The sequence below is a fragment of the Meles meles genome, chromosome 17 (genome assembly GCF_922984935.1).
Source record: "Meles meles chromosome 17, mMelMel3.1 paternal haplotype, whole genome shotgun sequence".
Taxonomy (NCBI): Eukaryota; Metazoa; Chordata; class Mammalia; order Carnivora; family Mustelidae; genus Meles; species Meles meles.
The window spans coordinates 59,395,178-59,416,076 of NC_060082.1; the positions used below are offsets into that span (position 1 = coordinate 59,395,178).

The 20,899-nt window shown below is 43.9% G+C and overlaps 1 protein-coding gene across 2 annotated transcripts; it reads left to right on the forward strand.

Annotated features, from left to right (window-relative positions):
* Positions 1 to 1,579: 1,579 nt before the first annotated feature.
* On the forward strand, positions 1,580 to 12,258 carry HNRNPU (heterogeneous nuclear ribonucleoprotein U). 2 transcript variants are annotated; one of them, XM_045982870.1, is made up of 14 exons: positions 1,580 to 2,513; positions 3,419 to 3,530; positions 3,615 to 3,688; positions 5,702 to 5,841; positions 6,417 to 6,516; positions 6,939 to 7,051; positions 7,584 to 7,847; positions 8,146 to 8,265; positions 8,898 to 9,026; positions 9,116 to 9,284; positions 9,530 to 9,784; positions 10,093 to 10,277; positions 10,642 to 10,713; positions 11,138 to 12,258. In XM_045982870.1, exons 1-14 carry the CDS (start codon positions 1,823 to 1,825, stop codon positions 11,189 to 11,191), a joined length of 2,478 nt encoding a protein of 825 aa, XP_045838826.1. In that variant the 5' UTR covers positions 1,580 to 1,822; the 3' UTR covers positions 11,192 to 12,258. The 2 variants fall into 2 exon arrangements, with proteins under 2 accessions (XP_045838826.1, XP_045838827.1); XM_045982871.1 differs by having other exon boundaries at positions 1,581 to 2,456.
* The last annotated feature ends 8,641 nt before the right edge of the window (positions 12,259 to 20,899 follow it).

Below are 20,899 nucleotides of genomic sequence, written 5' to 3' on the forward strand. Positions count from 1 at the left end.
CTTCAACTCTAAGCATTTCACAAATGTTAATATTTCATCTTTTTAAAAAAAGATTTTATTTGAGAGAGAGAGAGAGAGAGCAAGTATGAGAAGGGGGAGGGTCAGAGGGAGAAGCAGACTCCCTGCCAAGCATGGAGCCCAATGCCAGACTCCATCCTGGGACTCCAGGATGATGACCGGAGCCGGAGGCAGTCACTTAACCAACTGAGCTACCCAAGCGCTCCTAATATTTCATTTTTATAATGACTGCATGGTAAACACATTCTTCTTAAAAGTTATGGAGAAGAAACTTCAAAACCAAAATCTATTAATCTGTTAAATCACACTGGCCTATGGGACAGTGTTCATATTATTCCAATTTCAAATTAATGTTGGGGCAGCATTTCTGTACCAGCTATAAAGCAGCAATCGGTGGGTAGAACTGAACTTAGTCGGAGATACTGGACCACTGGCTAGTCACTGCAGATTTTCTGGGGTTTAAGATGTTCCCCTCTATCACAAATCTAAATTCTGTCACCCCTGTGCAAAACCTCAAGAACACGCCTTTTATTTAGTAAAGAGAAAAATTAAACTTCTGAAATACACCAAAATAACAGATTTCTTTCCAGGAGTGATCATTGCTTTTTCTTTTTTACAAAATCCCGGCCCTTAATTTGTCATGAGCTTTTACTGGTTTCAGCATTATTTACTCAGGAGTATTTCCAGGGGATTAAGAGCAGAAACAGAACGTATGATCTCACTGGGTCTCATTGCTGGTTACTGGGACATCATGAGTGGATGGCCAGGTCCTAAGTTGGACGGAATTAATCTTGCAGAGGTCTGTCTCTCTGCGTAGGTAGGGAAAACTCAGAAATGCCATTCTGAGGCTGCTTTAACTTCTTTGGCTCTCCAGCAGCATGAGAGCAGCGGCCCCGAGGAGGCTCGTCCAGCACGCCTTTGCAGCATGGAGTAGAGAGGATCACGCTCCCCAATCCAGCCCTGCATCAGGGGTGGGGGAAGAGACAAAAGAGATGCTCTGCCCTTGCCCTTCCCGAACTTAAAAAATCCAGGGCGCAAGGCAGGACTTGGAAAAATTAAACCAAATATGAAGCGGAAGAAACCCCCTCCGCGTACAGTAACTGCCAATTTGCGCTGCACAAATCAACACGGAAGTAAGATTTCAAGGAGTTTTAAGCAAATAGCTGGAGAGAGAGATAAGGCAAATCTAAGATGGAAGAAAGGTGGAGGGCTCGCGTGGAACATGCCGAGTCGAGGCCTACACGCCTCGGGGGTGAACCCGGCCTCCGGGCTGGAGAGGCAAAGAGCAAGCCGAGGGCTGCCCGGACAACTAGGGAAGCCAACAGAGGCTGCAGTGCATCGGTTTAACTGAAAGGCGGTTTCCTGCTCCTCCATTTGCTCGGTCCCAATTGGAAGCGCACTGCGCGGCCTGCGCCGCGCTCTCGGCGGGTTCGGCGTGGGGGCGGGGAGGGAAGTACGGTAATGGGCGGGGCGGGGCGCGGGCGCGCTCTGGCTTTCCTCCTGCGCAGCGCTCCCGTCAGCGCAGGGGGCGGGGCGGCTATATTACGTGCGCGGCGCCGCCCCTGCGAGAGGACGTTGCGTGCTCGCTCGCGCCAGGCGAGTCTCCGCGTCTCCCTCGCGAACTCGGTGAAAGGAATTGGCGCCGTTCGACACCAGGCGGGTCCGCTCTGCAGCACGAACCCACCTCCAGCCGCAGCCGCAGCCGCCGCCCGGGCCGAGGAGCAGCCGCAGCAGCCGCCACCAGTGGCCGAGTGAGCGGAGCTGAGTTTGAGCCAGCGCCTAGCGGTGAATCGGGGCCCTCACCATGAGTTCCTCGCCTGTTAATGTAAAAAAGCTGAAGGTCTCGGAGCTGAAAGAGGAGCTCAAGAAGCGGCGCCTTTCCGACAAGGGCCTCAAGGCCGAGCTCATGGAGCGACTCCAGGCCGCGCTGGACGACGAGGAGGCCGGGGGCCGCCCCGCCATGGAGCCCGGGAACGGCAGCCTAGACCTGGGCGGGGATTCCGCCGGGCGCTCGGGAGCAGGCCTCGAGCAGGAGGCCGCGGCAGGCGGCGACGAGGAGGAGGAGGAGGAGGAAGAGGAGGAGGAAGGGATCGCCGCCCTGGATGGCGACCAGATGGAGCTAGGAGAGGAGAACGGGGCCGCGGGGGCGGCCGACGCGGGCCCGATGGAGGAGGAGGAGGCCGCCTCGGAGGACGAGAACGGCGACGATCAGGGCTTCCAGGAAGGGGAGGATGAGCTCGGCGACGAGGAGGAAGGCGCGGGCGACGAGAACGGGCACGGGGAGCAGCAGCCTCAACCGCCGGCGACGCCGCAGCAACAGCCCCCACAGCAGCGCGGGGCCGCCAAGGAGGCCGCGGGGAAGAGCAGCGGCCCCACCTCGCTATTCGCGGTGACGGTGGCGCCGCCCGGGGCGAGGCAGGGCCAGCAGCAGGCGGGAGGTAAGAAGAAGGCGGAAGGCGGCGGAGGCGGCGGTCGCCCCGGGGCTCCGGCGGCGGGTGAGTGCTGCGTTGTACGTTGCGCGCGGCGGGAGGCCCGCGCGGGGTGGGGACCGTGCCCCAGGCCTGCCGGAGCCCCGCCGGGGGGAGGGAGCCCCGGGCGGGGGCCGCCGCGGGGGAGGCGTGGGGGTGGAGGGGGCGCGGGGAATCCCGCCCGGCCTCGAGGCCTGCGCGGCCTCGGGCCTGGCGTGCGCGGCGGCGGCGGCGGCGCCTCCATTATGTGGCTGGAGAGCCGGCGGCGGGGGGGGGGGGGGGGAGCTGCAGCTGCCGCTGGAGGGGGAGGAGCCGCGGGCGGCGGGCGGGAGCCCCGTCGGCCCGCGGTGGCGCCGCCGCGCTGCGTGCGCGCGGTGCGGGCACATGTCTCGGGGGGGAGGGGAGAGGCCCGAGGGCCCGGGGCGGGCGCGCTTTGGCGGCGCTGGGCCGCGGTATTGTGCAAGGAGCGCAGGGGCTCGGCGTGACGTCACTTCCGGCGGGAGGGGCCGGGCGGGGAGAGCGGGGCGGAAGATCAGTACAATGCGGCCGCGGGGAACGCGGGCCGGGGTGGGGGAGGGGCGGGGAGGGCGCGCGGGCCGGGCCGGCCCCTCCCCCCTTCCTGAACTCTCTTCGGGATACACGTGGGCTCGGGGCCTGGGCCGCGCTAGTCTCCAGGAGCTTTCTCGAACCTTCGAGTAGGCTGGCAAAATTAGGAATGTCTTTGGACTGCGTCACTAACTGCAGGCCAGTTCCAAGCTGATTGTTCTTTGAATTCGCGTTGGATTCGTCGATTATAAACGCTTACAAAAAAGAACGAGAGTCTGGCTTTTTGCGAGTCGGGCTTTTTGCGTGTGCAGGCAGGAGGGGCATCCCCCCCCCCCCCCGTGGTGTCGCGGCTTGGCCCCTTATGGTAGGGGTGTTGTGTGTTATAGGAGACGGCAAAACAGAGCAGAAAGGCGGAGATAAAAAAAGAGGGGTGAAAAGACCTCGAGAAGATCATGGCCGTGGATATTTTGAGTACATTGAAGAGAACAAGTATAGCAGGTAGAGAATGCCGATCTAGTTTTACCCGCCCCCGTTCTTTCTTGGGTAGGAAAAGCTGAATCAGGAGACAATTCTGTCTTTCAGAGCCAAATCTCCTCAGCCACCTGTTGAAGAAGAAGATGAGCACTTCGATGACACAGTGGTTTGTCTTGATACTTGTAAGTGAAGCTGTTTCTTCCCTTTCCTCCCCTAGTTACTAAATGTGGCGATTTGGGGTCCAAAATGTCGGAGTGCTTCAGGCAGGGCGCTGAACTTAAATGCAGAAAACTGAGCGTAAACCTCCTAAAAGCAGGGAGATGATGATGGGCTGTATTCAGATTCTGGTAGCTTAAATACTCAGTACAGTATCAGTTGTGTCGTTTTGATAATTTTACAGGCTTCAGCAATTTGGTGGTATATTTTATATGACTAGAAAGTTCTCGTTTGTAGGAATGTAAAATTAATGCCAGTTTTTGGTTTAGTTCATTAATGGAAACCTGTAAGACTACCTGTAACTTGTCGTTAGAGGCTCCTACAATAAAGTAATTTCATTTTTTTGGTAGTATTAAGTGAGCTATTTGGGCTAGTTAAGTATGTATTAATGACTTTTCCCATTAGCACACAAGTATATTCCCTATCATAAAAGATTGTAATATTACTTTTTCAATAACTGCTCTTTTGTTCTCAATTCCAGTTCAGTAGCTGCTGCTTTAACATAAGTTGATTTCTTCCAAAGACCTGGGGCAGCAGCAGTGGGCTATCACTGGGCTACTAGCTTTCTTCAGCAGCGAATGGTATCAATGGCAGCGCTGTAAACACGGCTACTTTACCCAGTTGGGTTGCAATTGAGTATGAGGAAGTATTGCAAACCTCTAAATGGGCCTTGGCTGTCAGAAGTGTGATTTTGAATAAAAACATTTTGTTGGTTTAGTATTTGATCAGAATTCCCAGTTCTTCACTTTGATAAATAGAACAAAGTGTAGAAATAATCACTGGAGGAGTAGGAGGTAAGGTGTGGCCCTGCCCCATAGATCTAGGGAGTTAAAGTTTAGATTCCTACATTTTCAAATACAAATTATTTTTATCAGATTTGTGAGGCTGTAAATGTTAACTTTTAATGTATTAAATATGCTTTACACGTAGTTGAGCTAAGGGAGTCTTTAAAGGAAGAAAACTGCACATGGAAAAATAGTTGATTTGAGTTTTATTTTAAATAGTTGGGTTGCTTAAATACAAACTAAGTTGGAATTGGCAAGGTAGTGAAGCGGTGATTCCAGAAGTTAAAACTACTCTCCAAGTAGATGGGCCTTTAGCTGATTACCTAGGAACGTCATCTCATTTATTGCTATCTATATTGGGTTCAAACACAATTGTTTAATTGAAAATTCTACCAGTGATCAGGAATTTGAGAGCAAAGCTGATTTAAGGAGAATTCCAAACTATAGATCTAATTTCCTTTCATTAAGTTTCAAAAACTTAAGAAACCAGTTTTTTAATTTGAGGTGAGAACTCCCAAGAAGGTGCATGCTAATAAGCCACTGACCCGAAGGTAGCTAGCTAGGTTAAAGACCTTTCTTGGGGATTTGGGTAATCTGGGGAGTGGATAATCCCCCATTGTCATTGACCAACCAGCAAGCCTGGGGAAAAGGGATGTAGTAACAGTGTTAGACAACCAGGGTTGAGGCCGCTGCCTTCACAAGTTTGAGAAAGAATTTAGGATCTAGAGCCCCTGTAAAATTACAAAGTGCAGAATCAACAGCTCATACTCCTGTATTTTAAAGTATGTGGTCATGGACTCCTTCAGTTTTTTTGTGGCACTGGTAAATTCTACCTGGTTCTGGCATGCTTCACTTTGATTTCCTGCTATCCTCTACTGCTTGCCTCTAAATCAAGGTAAAGAGCAGAGCAGGTATGTATCCCATGTCCCATTGTCTTATTTTATGGACTTACACGTTAAACCTCGGTGTTTCTGGTTTTGTAGGCAGTTTACAATGTAGTTGATAATTTGGTGAGAGTGAGCTGGTGGGAGTGGGGCTTAAAATGAAGATGAGAACAGCAGCATGATTTGTAGAAACTGTTCCATGCAGCTTTAGGAAATTATGCAAGAACGCGATAACCAGGTTTTGTCTATATAGCAGATGTGTTTATGTTGGATGTCAAAAGAAATAATATGGTATTTGATATAATTGCAGATAATTGTGATCTACATTTTAAAATATCAAGAGACCGCCTCAGTGCTTCTTCCCTCACTATGGAGAGTTTTGCTTTTCTTTGGGCTGGAGGAAGGGCATCTTACGGTGTGTCAAAAGGCAAAGTCTGTTTTGAGATGAAGGTAAATGCAGTTTTGGGGGGGTTTTTTGTTTTTTTAAAGAACCTTTGTGAGTTTCTATTTGCCTGAGAAGTTAGGTGTCAGTGGAACTTCTTTGAAGTTTCTGTGGATTAGAAGAGGGACTTGAAAAAACCTGTTTTATAACAGTTAATCGTATCTGTTACATCAGAAATTTGTGTTGTAGAGTCAGCCTGTTTTTATTTAGGGTGCTCCTTTTTTTATCAGGCACTTGAGAGGCCCACAAAGGGTTTAAAAATAATTTGGTTAGGCTTCAAGTTTTGTTCCAGAGCCAAACATGTTGAATGTACATTTTAATAGGTGTTGAGAATCTGTAATTTCTAAACATTAACTGTTTTTTTAAATGTGAAGTCAACCAGGAACTTGACTTGAACCTTTATAGTTTCAAGTTTTAAGTTCTATCAATTTTTAAAGTTTTTGTGAATGTAGGGGAGAGATGGTAGGGTAGAATGGATGTCTTTGTATTAGTAGCCAGGGAAGAATTAGCCTATTGCCCAGATTAAACAAGCTAGGGTTCAAGGGTTTATCTTCCTTGTAATCATTTATGATTTGATTTTCAGGTTACAGAGAAGATCCCAGTAAGGCATTTATATACAAAAGATATTGACATACATGAAGTTCGGATTGGCTGGTCACTAACCACAAGTGGAATGCTGCTTGGTAAAGTTTCCATTTGAGTAGTATGTGCTCATGTGTGTTTAGGGGTCTGATTTCAGTAGTTAGATTCCAAGGCATTCTAAGCCTTTTGCCTGTTTTTAATTTATTTTGTAGTATTTTAGGCGTTAACAATACCACTAGCTTATAGTGTAGGTATCAGCTGACTTCAGGTTGGTCTTTTTTTTTTTTTTTAAATGATTACTTGTTTTATGAGCAGTGGGTTAAAAATCACTATCGCATGGTATGCAGTTTTTCACATAGTTACATAACCCATCCAGCTTATTAATTCTCTACATCTAAAGTGTAAATGGAAGAATGTTGATTATATACCTATTTTTCTTGATTTCCTCCATCTTGAATATTAAAATATGTGGGTCACTAGACTGTGAACAATCAATTTCATGAAAGTTAATTTATTTTCTTAGGTGAAGAAGAATTTTCTTATGGGTATTCTCTTAAAGGAATAAAAACATGCAACTGTGAGACTGAAGATTATGGAGAGAAATTTGATGAAAATGATGTGATTACATGTTTTGCTGTAAGTCAGCTAAATTTCTGTTTTTAATTGAGAAGTTATTTAGCTAGGAATTCTTTCAAAGGTATATCAGCATTAGCCTTCAGTACTGTTCTGATTCAGAACTACTTAACATGAAGGTGACCTGAAAATCTACTCCGTTTGCTAAGGCAGCATTGTTTCTGCTTCTAGATACATGTGTTTCATTCTTTATAATTTTTCTTTAAAGATTTTATTTATTTATTTGACAGAGATCACAAGTAGGCAGAGAGAGAAGGGGAAGCAGGCTCCCCACTGAGCAGAGAGCCCGATGTGGGGCTTGGGGCTCTTTTGGGGATCTCAGGACCCTGAGACCATGACCTGAGCCAAAGGCAGAGGTTTAACTCAATGAGCATCCTGGTGCCCCACATTGTTTATAACTGTTAAAAAGCTCCTAACATTTAGCCTAAATATATTTTCCATAGGATAAGCTTCATTCTTCAAATTTTGAAGAATTTTTTAGAAAAAGTTTCTAAAGAAGCAGATTAAAACCATTAATTTTTTCCCGATTTAACAGAACTTTGAAAGTGATGAAGTAGAACTCTCCTATGCAAAGAATGGGCAAGATCTTGGCGTTGCCTTCAAAATCAGTAAGGAAATTCTTGCCGGAAGGCCACTTTTTCCGCATGTTCTCTGCCACAACTGTGCAGTTGAATTTAATTTTGGTCAGAAGGAAAAGCCATATTTGCCGATACCGGAAGATTATACTTTTATCCAGAATGTCCCCTTGGAGGATCGAGTTAGAGGACCAAAGGGACCTGAAGAGAAGAAAGACTGTGAGGTAAGTTGGATTTTTTTTTCCTTAAGCATTTGAAGATTACTTTTGTTTGGCAAAAATGACATTTGGAAGATTTGAATGATTGCTATTTTATTCTGGCATGCCAGTTGCCATCAGCCAGTGATTTTTCTCTTAGTATAGCTGTGTTTTTTTATGCAGAGCGTTTCTAAAAATTGCCTTTGTTTTTAGGGCAATGAAAATTTATATATCTAAACTGGGTTCTTGTGCATTTAAAAAATATGTGTAAGGGATTCTTAGATGGCTGTAGTGATAAGTGAAGTGCCATTTCTTACTGCTGTAGGTTGTTATGATGATTGGCCTGCCAGGAGCTGGGAAAACCACCTGGGTGACGAAACATGCAGCAGAAAACCCTGGTAAATACAACATTCTTGGAACAAACACCATAATGGATAAAATGATGGTAAGTAAAAATATTTAGGGTGTGATCTCAGCATTTTAAAAAGACCAGAAGGAATTCTAACTTTTTTGTCTGATGTTTTTGTTTGTTTGTTTTTGTTTTTGTTTTTTTAAGATTTTGTTCATTTATTTGACAGATTACAGGTAGGCAGAGAGAGGAAGGGAAGCAGGCTCTCCCTGCTGAGCAGAGAGCCTGATGCGGGGCTTGATCCCAGGCCCCTGGGACCATGACCCGAGCCGAAGGCAGAGACTTTAACCCACTGAGCTACCCAGGCGCCCCATTGTTTGATGTTTTTATGCATTTTGTTAGTGTTTTAGAAGTAGGAATTTGTCAGAGTTCAGATTGATTGAAGTAGAAGTAAGCTACCTTCATGTGTAAGGTAAAGTGCCTCCCAGTGGCTAGGTTTTACTGTTTTTTTTTTCCTATAAAATTTCTTGAACTGTCAACATTTAGTAGCTAAAAAAGAAGTGAACAGCAGAGGATCTTGTTAAATGGTAAAGTGACCTTTTTCATAATGATGAGGAAGGGCAGTATTTAAATTAGCAAATGCCTGGTTTCCACATAGATCTAAGCTGATACTAGAAAAAATAAGCTTCATTCATAAGTTCAAAGGAAGTTTTTAACTTTTAAAACAGGTGGCCGGGTTTAAGAAGCAGATGGCAGATACAGGAAAACTGAACACGCTGTTGCAGAGAGCTCCCCAGTGTCTTGGAAAGTTTATTGAGATTGCTGCCCGTAAGAAGCGAAATTTCATTCTGGATCAGGTAAGCAGTAGTTTTGAGGTTGAAAAAAGGAATGGATTGTTGGGTTTGGTGTGGAGCTAATATCTGGCTTTATAAACTTTGCTTTCAAGACAAATGTGTCTGCTGCTGCCCAGAGGAGAAAAATGTGCCTGTTTGCAGGCTTCCAACGAAAAGCTGTTGTAGTTTGCCCGAAAGATGAAGACTATAAGCAGAGAACACAGAAGAAAGCAGAAGTCGAGGGAAAAGACCTACCGGAACATGCAGTCCTCAAAATGAAAGGTATGGAATTTGAATCTATCATCGTGTTAATCTTGTGTGATTTGTTTGTAAATTTGAGTGCGGTCTCCTGCCAGCAATAGTGCCTGAAGGGTCACATGTTCATTACATGTAAATGACTGTTTCTAGGAAAATACATTCATAAACCAGGAGTAGATGCATAGTGTCCTTTCAGAGAACAAAAGCCACTTGAGTTTGGGCTTCAGGGTTGTGGAGGTTTTAAGCTAATCTGACCTTATTCCTTCTAGGAAACTTTACGCTGCCCGAGGTGGCTGAGTGCTTTGATGAAATAACCTATGTTGAACTGCAGAAGGAGGAAGCCCAGAAACTTCTGGAGCAGTATAAGGAAGAAAGCAAAAAGGCTCTTCCGCCAGAAAAGAAACAAAACACTGGCTCGAAGAAGAGCAATAAAAATAAGAGTGGCAAGAACCAGTTCAACAGAGGCGGCGGCCACAGAGGCCGTGGCGGCTTCAACATGCGCGGTGGCAACTTCCGAGGAGGAGGCAAGTTCGCTGGGGGTGCGGGCCTTGTTCGCTTCGCGGCTGAAACAAGTGATGAGAATCTTGCGGTTTGGGGGGTTGTGATTTAGTGGAGTTTGACCTCGGACATTGAACTCGGGTTGATCCTGCTGCCTAGGAACTGATTTAAAATCTTGTGACTTGATAAACACGTATAGGTTACGTGAGTGGTTAAATTAATGGCTTTAAAAGTGACTTTTCTCCTACGATAAAGGACTGGTCTGGAGGTTCCTGTAGTTCTGTGTGTAAAGGAGGCAGAACATGCTGTTAAACGAACCATCTCTCGTTTGTAGCTCCTGGGAACCGTGGTGGCTACAACAGGAGGGGCAACATGCCGCAGAGAGGCGGCGGCGGCGGCGGCAGTGGCGGGATTGGCTATCCGTACCCGCGTGGCCCTGTGTTTCCCAGCCGAGGCGGTTATTCCAACAGAGGGAACTACAACAGAGGTGGAATGCCCAACAGAGGGAACTACAACCAGGTAACGATTTCAAGCTCTCCAGGCACTGATGGGCCACAGGATCTAGTCTGGAAGGCTGTAGACTTGCGTCACAAGCCTCCGTAAGAGAAGGAGCGCAGCCTGTGTGTGTGTCTGCAGTGGTGTTAGAAAGACTAGTGAAGGAAGATGAGGCCCGCCGAATTTTGATGTTCAGGTGAACTAGATCTGAGTCAGGTTGATGCCTTAGCTGAGTAAGTTCTGCACCGAGAACAGCAGCAGAGGGTTCCCGGCGCTTCCTCATTGCCAGCGGCCGGGCCTTTCTGTGCCGCTGCCTCCCCAGGTACAGAACTAGCAGGCTGTGCTCGGAGTTCTTAAAGATGTCTTTTTCTCTCACCCCCCACCCCAGAACTTCAGAGGACGAGGAAACAATCGTGGCTACAAAAATCAATCTCAGGGCTACAACCAGTGGCAGCAGGGTGTAAGTAATCTCTTAATGTGCTATGGACATTCATTGTACTTTAAATTCATAAAGAGTCAGTCTTGAAAAACTTGTCCAGGGATTGGAGTGTTTATAAAAGTGTTACAGGGCAAGGTGTGAATATAGGTGGAGTTTGCTGTAATTTAACGTTATAAGAAAATATTCTTTAATACAGACGGTTCTTTTTACTGGTAGCTTTAATGGTATAAACTAACCAAGTCATGATGTGTTTCCTTTTGTAACGTGTTTATTGATAATAATGGGATATTAATACTAACTAAATCTGGTTTGGTAGAAGTCAGAGGTATATGACAGGTATAAATTTGTTTCCAGCAGTTACTCTGAATTAGATTGTCATTTCCTAAAAGCAGTTTGAGTGGCTTATTGATGTTTTTTTCTTTAAAAAAAAAATTTTCTCTTACAGCAATTCTGGGGTCAGAAGCCATGGAGTCAGCATTATCACCAAGGATATTATTGAATACCCAAATAAAACGAACTGATACATATTTCTCCAAAACCTTCACAAGAAGTCGACTGTTTTCTTTAGTAGGCTAACTTTTTAAACATTCCACAAGAGGAAGTGCCTGCGGGTTCCTTTTTTAGAAGCTTTGTGGGTTGATTTTTTTTCTTTTCTTTTTTGTACATTTTTAATTGCAGTTTTAAAGTGAATCGTAAGAGAACCTCAGCATTGTGCACGATAAGAGAATGTGTCAGTATTTCAGGGTTCTACATTTTATCTGTAAAATGTGACTTTTTTTTTTATCACAACAAAAGTAAAATGTTGCTTTGTACCTGGTGTCTTTTATTAAGAATTTACTCCCCCCATTTCTCACAGAGATAACAGTCGGGAGTCATTGTCACAATATAATAGAAATGTTAGCAACCAGATTCATGTAAGGACTAAGGCGTCCTCATGAATTGCCTAAGACTCTGTACTGCTCATAGTACACTCCATCCTCTCTCTAGTTCGCCGAGTAGCGGAGGGGGAAAGCTTCAATAGTAGTTTCCGACAATAACTGGGAAGGCTTTTTTTCTTTTTTTAAATAACAATGGAATTGGCATAATTGGGAATGAAGATAAAAATTGGAACCAAGATAGAGAAGATGGAGTGTATGTAGAAGGGCTGTTAAAAATGTAAAACTTGGTTGCATTCTTTGTGGAGGCTCAAACTTGTGAAGGTTCAATACCATACTTTTTCCATTTGTTCTGCATTTTGATTCTGAAAAGAAAGCTGGCTTTGCCCATTTCTTATTAAAAAAACTTGTTGTAAATCCAGTTGTCTAATGGGATCTATATGAAGTTAGCTCTGTCTGTATGCCCTTCTCCCACGAAACACTGTATACCTAGTGTGCTTGTAGTAGTTCCTCCACCGTCTTTGTAAGCTAATGACGCTGTGAGTCACCCATTTATATCTTAATTTTTAATCATGTCAGTTCTTGAATGGGTATCTCCTTAGCCTGCTGATTTCTTTTTCTTTCTAAAGAAAGTGGGTGGAGAAATTAATTTAGACGTTTGTTTGCAATAAAAAGAATTCATTTTACTCTCGTTTTGGGATTCTCGCCATCAAGGTTCAAAATCCCTTTATAAAACTCCCAAGAGGAGAAAATTTAAGTGTGTGCTTTCTGGACAGCTTATTCTTTACTCTGTACTTGGAACATTTAGGTTTTAAAAACTTAAATGTATACTGATAATTGACTTTGAATTATGAAGTAAAGTTGAATTCTTCCTTCCCCTCCCCCCCAGATGACTTAACATTTTAATGAGGGGAAATGGTGCACTGGCTGGGAGAAGTTAACACTCCGTTTATCATCTTTACCAAATGCTAATGGCTGTCCTCAACCGAGTATCTTATACGCACGTATCTAATACATGAAACTCTGGGAACCGATGCTTTTAGAAGCCGTCATGCGAGCCAGTCATTGATTTCACTACTACACAACACTGCTAACTTAACCGTAGCTATGTGACAACATTAGATCCCCTAATCGTAATTCTATTGGGTTTGCACAGAACACTTAATCTTCTTAAAGGACCCTCACTGATGTGAAGTGAGGAATCAATCAGGAGTCAAACTGTAGAACTAAAACTTGACTACAGTCTAGTGTTTTGTTGGTGTTTTAGGTTCTGGTAAGTTTAGGTTTGTTTGCTTAAGATTTTTGTTTAAGCCATTTTAAATCAGATCTTAAACTTCTTTGTAACTCCTAGGAATTTTGCTACAAGCCGAGCTGGAGTTGAGTTTTAGATGGTGGTGTAGGTTTAGTTGATAAATTTTGGAACAAAGGCTAATCCTCTAATTATCGTAAGGTACAAGGGAGTGTCTCGAGGGGTTGGTTTTCTTAGCAGTTAGCTTACTGGTAGCAACCGCTGGCATGAACTATTTTGCACTATGTGTTATAATTACTAGGATTGCATAGACCTACCCAGGGGAAAAAGTTCAACATTAGTTGCTAATCAGTGTTTTAGGTACCTTTGAAGAATCTTGGATCTATCTTGTAGTTTGTTGTAAGCAATTCATATTCTAATAATCTCAGTGGGAGAGTAATGGCCAAGTAACACTTTGGTAGATTGTCATGCCTTGTGTAGCCCAAAAATTTTGGGAAGAAAGGTGTAAAAATAACAGGTACTGTCCAGGAGAATTGAAGTTTCCAGAAACAGTCTCAAGTTGTAGTATATGTGCTGCCGAAGCAAGCATGCAGCCTCAAGTTTAGAATTAATTATGTATGGAAAGAAAGAATCTTAGTGTTTAAGAAACTCAGAAGATCAGAGTGGCAAGATCTGTAGCAGAAGTTGCAGAAAAACAGTAGCAGGTTGCAAGCAAGAGGGAGAAAAGTGAGGACTGCCGTTTGGCCAGTTTAAGATCTGTCAGTGAGAAACTGGGTTTAGTCTTTGACCCTCCTCTTGCTTACCTCTCTGTGGCAAGCAAAACACCGAGTAAACTAAAGGCATGGTTCTGAACAGGGGTCCCAACTACTTCTGTGAGGTGGCTGTTGCTTTAAGTGGTGCTTTCCCTAGAAAGTTCTGCAGGGAGTTGGACTGATCATCCTGAGTCAGGTGTTGAATCAGATTGGTCAGCTACGGTCGTGTCAAAACAGCAAGAATAGGTGAGTCAGGAAAGAAGGCAGAAAGCACTGCAAGACAGAAATGGAGTAACTGATGCCGTCCCATAGAACGTTTCTTTGGTTGCTGGGAGTTTACGTCTTGGTCACTCCTGTCTGGCCTTTGACAGAGGGCTCTGGCTTGGAGGCCAGCACTAACCTCTGGCCCAGATACTGGATATCTATCATAGGAAGATGAAATCTTTGAAGCCCAGGTCAAGTCAGTCTGACATTGAGATGACGAAAGGAAGCCATATTAAATCCACAAAACAAGTAGCTCACATCCGCCTAGGATAGATCCTGTCTGATGATAAGGACATTGAAACTAGAGGGTCCCGAGCACTAACGAGGTGTTGAAGCTTCTTAAAAGACCCATTTTCTTCGAAAAAGTGCTTAAAATTTTTCTAGGAAAAATCTAAGATATTTTTTACTTTCTGGAGAGGTTACATTCACGGACAGATTATGTTCTGTATTTAATGTTTGCATTCAGTTGTGTGAGTTGAACAACTTGTTTTTCTATAAGGTTGACATAAATTGGCTTTTTATCCTAGGATCATCTTATACGTCCCATTGCACAAATAAAAATGAAGTATTTTCATAGCTGATTAAGCAGTGGTATAGACTTGTCACATACAAAGGCCTGATAATACAGTTCTATGGGAGCTTATCTGATACTTGAAAAAGCCGAAACCAGAAGCAGCTTCTGTTGAAGGCATAATCCTGTCTTTCATAGCCCAAGTCTTGGTTTCTGATATTTAGACATAAATGTGGATCTTAAAAAGTTTATTTCCGTAATTGTAACTATAAGACATCTTTTAAAAAGAGGGTGGAACCTGTAAGAGAATGATTCTCCACTCCCACACCCCAGAATAGTCCGTGAAACACTGTAGAAATATTTGTAGAATTGCTACAGAATACTGTAGAAGTGCTGTAGACGGTACTTTTTCCTAAAACCATTTTCTCCTAAAGTTTTTTAAATGATTTGAGTCGTTCCCGTTTCAGAGGCTCTGAGAGAAACTTGGTTTCAGTTTAAACATTTTTAGTAAGGATATGTGGTGTTCCGACCTTGGCAATAGGTCGTGGTTGTTAACACAAGTGTTAGAGGATATTAAGTTAGTACTTTGAGTAAGAATCACCCGCATTAGCTCCCAAAACAGCAGTACGAATTTATTAGTCAGTGGAAACCGGTCTCTTCATACCGTTACTGGCGTAACTTAAAACTAGAGTACCCTTCTGATAACTTGGATAATTTTTAGATTTGAATGTCCTTCTTGGTTCTATTAACGTTCAGCTTCTCTGCTAAAACATACAGGTGGTACGTCTCACCAGTTGAGTGGTTGAGTTTTTATTGGTTGCTCTGATGCCCATTTTTGTTTTGTTTCGTTTTTAATACCTAGTTGCCAGTGCCTACAGGTGCCGTGTTAGACAAATTAGACTAAGCATCCTTTGTGTAGCTAACCTTTGTCTTACTAATCTTTACTAACCTTGATATTGAAATAAGCCCTTCAGAATTATTTTGGAAGCGACCTAAAAGTGTGCTGATGGATACAGTATGTATCTCTCTTTGAGTGTGTGGGGTAGGACAAAGAGAAAACCCAGGATCTGCAAGCATCTTAACATTCCAAAGCTTAAATTTACGTATATGTGAAATCAAGTAGTTGAAATAACCTACCTTCCTAGTTCATTTTTACTGTGCTTTGCTAAAAACATGGTACTTTATTTGGTGGTCACACTTTGATTTGCGGGGGTGGCTGGAACCCCCAAAGTAGGAGGGCTTTAGGTTGGTGGGAAATGGCTAACAGTTTGCACTTAAAGTAAGGTTATACTGTCCGACCTGCCCAGTTGACTAAAAGTCTAGGTGATTGGATATATTTAATTAGATTGCCTAAGGACCTAAATCTAGTCTGTAAGGCTGAGTAGATTGTAAAATACTATGTTTGTAACGTTAACCTAGACTGACTTTTTAAATGTGACACCTGCGTGTATTATGAGGTTACGTTGGGGATGTGCTATGGAAAGTGGAGTAAGGACAGGTGTTCGGTAATGAATGAATTCCAAATTTCATTGTAGTTGCAGATGAGTATTTGTAAGGGAACAGACAAACTTCACTGTTAAGCCAGCACATCAGGAACCACTGGTTAGGTAGGTTATTGGGACAAGGACCTTAACAATGTGCTTAAATTTGTATTTACTTGATCATTGCCTAGGAAGATTACAGTTGTTTTCTCCCTTCTCATGCCAGGATCCAACACATTCTTGCATCTTGACAAGAACAGGGTTTTGCTTTTAAACAAAGCTGGATCTGTGGGTATGAGAAACAAGATGCTGTAGTTGAAAGTGTTGAGGTAATAACCGTCCAGGCAGGTAGAGAACTTCACGGGAAGGTTGACTTCCTCCTCCGCTGCACCGTTAGTGACCGTGGCGCGGCCCGTGGTGCGGCCCGTGGTGCTGTGGGGATTAGGGGCCAGAGAGCTCTCGGTCTGCCTCACGGACATGGAGCTTCCTGCCATTGCTCTCCCAGTCCGTGGTCTCAGAGGAAGTCAGGTCCGCTTGGGACGGTAAAGTCTTCTGCACTTGGCAAGCGCTTAAGCATATTCGCTAATGAGCATCAGTGAAAAGACTAAGAAACAAAAGCCAAGAACAATGAGATGGCCGTAGAGTCCGCTAACCTGTGATGTAAAAGCTGTGAAGAATTAGGGCATGCCGAGGGAAGGTGAGGTAAAGTCCATCCTTCCGAAGAACGGTTGGGGTTTACTTGAACGGCAGGTCACAGGTAGCTGTGAACAGGTCTCCTTACGGTGCAGTTGTCTGTAGTGAACGGGAGCGGGAGCATCATGGTCAAGTACAATAAAAGGTTCCAACTTAACATATATTTTTTTAAGGTAATAAAGCAACAAAAAAAATGCTGATTTAAATTTCATCTCCTTTTCCTTAGTCTGTCCATGTGAATGTGCTGTGTGGAAGAGTAAAAGGGCCCAACTAAATGTGTTCCAGTGATTCTCATAGGTATTCCAAATTAATTGCTGCTTGTACATTTAACATTTGCTACATTGGGCTTCCAGGATCACCTTCATTAGAACTCCCTTATGTAAAAGGATGGGGAAGGGAAATAACTGTTAACCCAGATTGGGTAGGTTGTATAAACGGGGGAAAAAAAAGGTTTTCTCATTTTACTCTTCGCATACCCGAGACGTGAGTAGTCAGTGGCGCGGTCCTCTCACCTAGGTTTAAGACTATGCAAATGGAGCCAAATCCTTGTAAGGTTCTAACCATTCAAATTCCTTCTGTTTTAATTTTTTGTAAGACATTCATTTTAATACTCCTCACTTGCAGAGCTTAAATACTTAAAATATTCTAATGCAGAAAAAGGAGTCTAAGATCCCTATGTCCTTTGTTTTTCCCAACCTTCTGCATCTATGCAAAATGCACAAATACTCTTCACTAGCTTATAAACATGGGCAAACTAGACAGCCTTTTGGAGAATGAGGACATAGCACTCCGTATCAAAGTGGAAAAACCAACTATAGGAAGTAAATTTAAATTGTAAAGACAGAAGGAACAAAAAAGCTCGGTGTCTCCAGAGCGAATAATTTCTCATTGCCCAGAAGTCATTTAAGACTTGCTAAGAAGCTTAGAGGAAATCTATTGTTCTTCCCACCACATACTCCAGAATAATGTATCTTGGTGAAATGAGAGGACCTGGCTGCTATACTGAGTTGAAATGTAGCTGTCAGGAGTTGCTCACTGAAACTCAGTTCTACTGTGTCAACTAAAAATCTAATGGCTGAAAGAGCAGACAGCTCGGTTTCAGACCCAAAAGGTAAAAACCCTAACATTTTGTTCATTTGAGGGGGAAAAAAAAAAAAAAACATTTTAACTAGAACATTTGTCAGAAGCTTTGAATTCAGATGTCAAAGCATAGGTTTCATTTCATATGACTTGTCCTCATGGTCTAAAGGGAAGAATCATTTCTTTAGAAACCGATCCATTAAGAAACCAGCGTTTGCAGATTATTTACTTTGATTTCCTGAGGGGGTAGACCATGTAAGGTGGTTGAACAGATTTTTGTTAACTTGATCTAAACTTAAAAAGGGAACAGTAGAAGCCTTTCTAAATTTCATACCTGCTTATAATGTCACCGGTAGTTTGTCAAGATAGAAGGATTTGGTGGGCGGGGTCGGGGGGGGATCATCCCTATTCTAGAAAATGAAGAGTAAGGCAGATGTAGTTGTTGAAAACTACTTGCAACACCTGTAGTGTTCGCGTTACAACAGCTTCAAAATGTAAACCTTTTAAGATCTTGGTAATAAGTTTTTGTCCCCCAAGCTTCCTATTTTAAGAGAAAAAGATGGAGCTTACTGCATAGAATCAGCTGTGTAAGATGCCAGGACTTGGGTGGTGGAGGATATTGGTATATTTTCCTGATTGAATGACCACTGGACCCTATTTTAAGATACTTCCAAAAAATACTCCATAGGACCATTAAAAATCAGAATTCAAGCAATCGCTTTAATTTTTCTACTTCAGATTTTCTGTTTACCCAAGTAAAGTACATATATTAACATGGATTTTAAAGGGGTGCCTTGACCCCCATCACTACAGATTTTTATCTAGGAATAGAAGGATTCAAACCCTATTTGATCCCTAGCTCTTTGCTGAAAAGTGCATAAACAGGAATCCTGAATTTATTATATAGACCTCCTCGCATTATATAATCGAAGCAAAGGGAAACCAGCGATGGAGTAGAGGTACGTAGACTAAAAAGATGCTTGCGAATCAAATAATGGTGTTAGGAATAGTTAAAATTTTTTGTTGCCAAACTCAGTCATTATAAATTTCAAGTCCAGAGAAGAGCTTCTAGTTAATTTTACATTCCCTGAGGTCCTTTTACTGTGATGGAAAAGCCAAGTAGTCCAGGAAAAGAAGGGAGGGGTTGAGGGAAGGGGGAAATGCTTAGAGCACTAGAAAGATTTAACAAAGTTTGATAGATAAAGCCGGGAGAAGTTTTTAAAACTACTAATGACCATAATTCTATTTTAATCAGCTATTTAGCTGGTATCTACTGCTATATCACCTAGTGTGAAGTTTTGGAGTTAATGGAACAATGAAAGAAGCGGTGCAGCCGGAGGCTCCCGAGTGGGCACGACAGGTAGGTTGCTCGTCAGTCTGGGGCGTGGAAGGTGCGTTTGGATGAGGGGAGCCTGGACTCTGTCTCCGGGCAAGTGAACGTTTAGTGATACGATCCAGCAGGCGTACGGGGACGGTTTCAGGCCAGACACAAAAGACCAAAACCAGGAGGGTTCTCCATGAGGCACTGAAGCTCTACTTTGAGCCTAAGTGACCAGTGAAAGTGGCAGCTAGTAGTAGGAGAACCTACATGAGAAGGTGATTCTCCTTCCCGGAGGTTAGTGAGCAGGAGAAGGGACTGGGAGAAGCTGCCGGAGGAAGGCCTAAGTGGAATGGTGGGAAAGTTGGAGCAGAGGCCGGGAGTGCCCAGCCCTGGGGATGGGCACAGAGTTCACACAGTTTGAGCTTGGAGTTGGGCGGCAGAGGGCAGGTAGATGGGGCTGGAGACCAGAAGTGGGAGTGAGGTCTGTCTGGAGGCCTTGCCCGAGGGATCCAGTAGTGACGGCGTAGGGACCTGGAGCGCGTTGTGTAGCCCAGTAACCTGTTAGCGTGTTTTGTAGCCTCTCGATTTGTTGGGAAGGAAATAGGAGGTATTAATAACCATGTGTACTTCCGAAGCGGTATTTGAAGTTATCCAAGTGTGTTACCGCTTTGTTTTTATCCAGGTCTCCGGTTTACGCGGACATTCTGCTGTGAAAGTGAACTGACCTGGTTATTGGTGAAGGCCTTGGAAATTTTGCCGGCCGAGAGGTTTCTCTTACTCAGGGTAAGATGTAACCCTAGTTGGGAGAGCTAGGCGGGGATTTAGGTAAGACTCCATCCGGTCGCCCAGTCCTATACTCTGCATGCGTTTGTAAGCAGAAGCGGAGATCGTGAGTGGCCTGCACAAACGTTAAAAGATCGGGGCTGAGGAGTCCTCCTCGGGTCCCCCTGCTCACATACGGCGCTGCCTCCTGACTGGTCAGCTGGAGTAACGCAGATTGGATTCAGCTCAGACTTGTCCCCGTAGAGTGGACAGGTGGTACGGTCTTGGAAACTGACTTTTTCTTTCTAACAACAACCTTCCCTAATTAGTGTCCAAGTCCTACCTTTGGTGGCTGCTAGAGGATTAGGATCAATACAAGTATCTGCGGGCTTGTGCTCGACAGTGGCATTTGGTAAACCGCATAGCCTGCGTGCGCTGCCCCTCAGAAGGACCCCAGGAAAAGTGGGCGCAGGAGGGGGGAGATGCCCCTTCCTGTGAACCAGACCGAGCGCGCACTCCCCACCTACCCCTTGAAAAGCGGTGAGAGAACAAGATAAAATCTCAGGATAGCTTCACCTTCTCTGGCTTACTGTGATAATCAAGTAACAGGATCATTAATAATGCCAGAGTCCTTGTCTGCTGGTCGTTTTCATTATCATTTCTTAACCAGGAACACCTCTAGCTTGTTTTGTGTTATATTTAAAAGATTCTCTTAATGTTGACATTAAGACAAAAAAATTGCATTGCTTTGGAGAGGGAGAGTTTTTTCCTGAATGAATAAATGCTGTGGACATGGTTGGGTGCCTTGTTTTGCCTTTTTTTAATAGCAGCGGGTTGAATTCTCAATGACATATTAATGATGTGTGTGTGATCCTCTGGTGGTTTTGCATCAGACTAGTTCTGAAAATACTTCTGTGTGTGCCATGTGTCTATTTAAATTGCAAAACACTGCATACATCCAGAAACATTTAGAGCGTTTAAAAACTATCCTTATCTTTACTTTTGGGGAGATGACCTACCTGTTCTGAGAAATGGAAGAATCGGGTCAAGCAGTGAGTGTACACTTTTAAAAATATCAATTTGCAAAGTCAAAAAAACCCATTAGTGTTCTTACAAAGGCACTGACTTCAGAAACTGGGAAGTACTGCCTCATTTTTAACAAGGTGCAGTAATAGTGATTTGTTTTTAAGAGGAGTTTGAAAATTCAGCAGGGGAATCT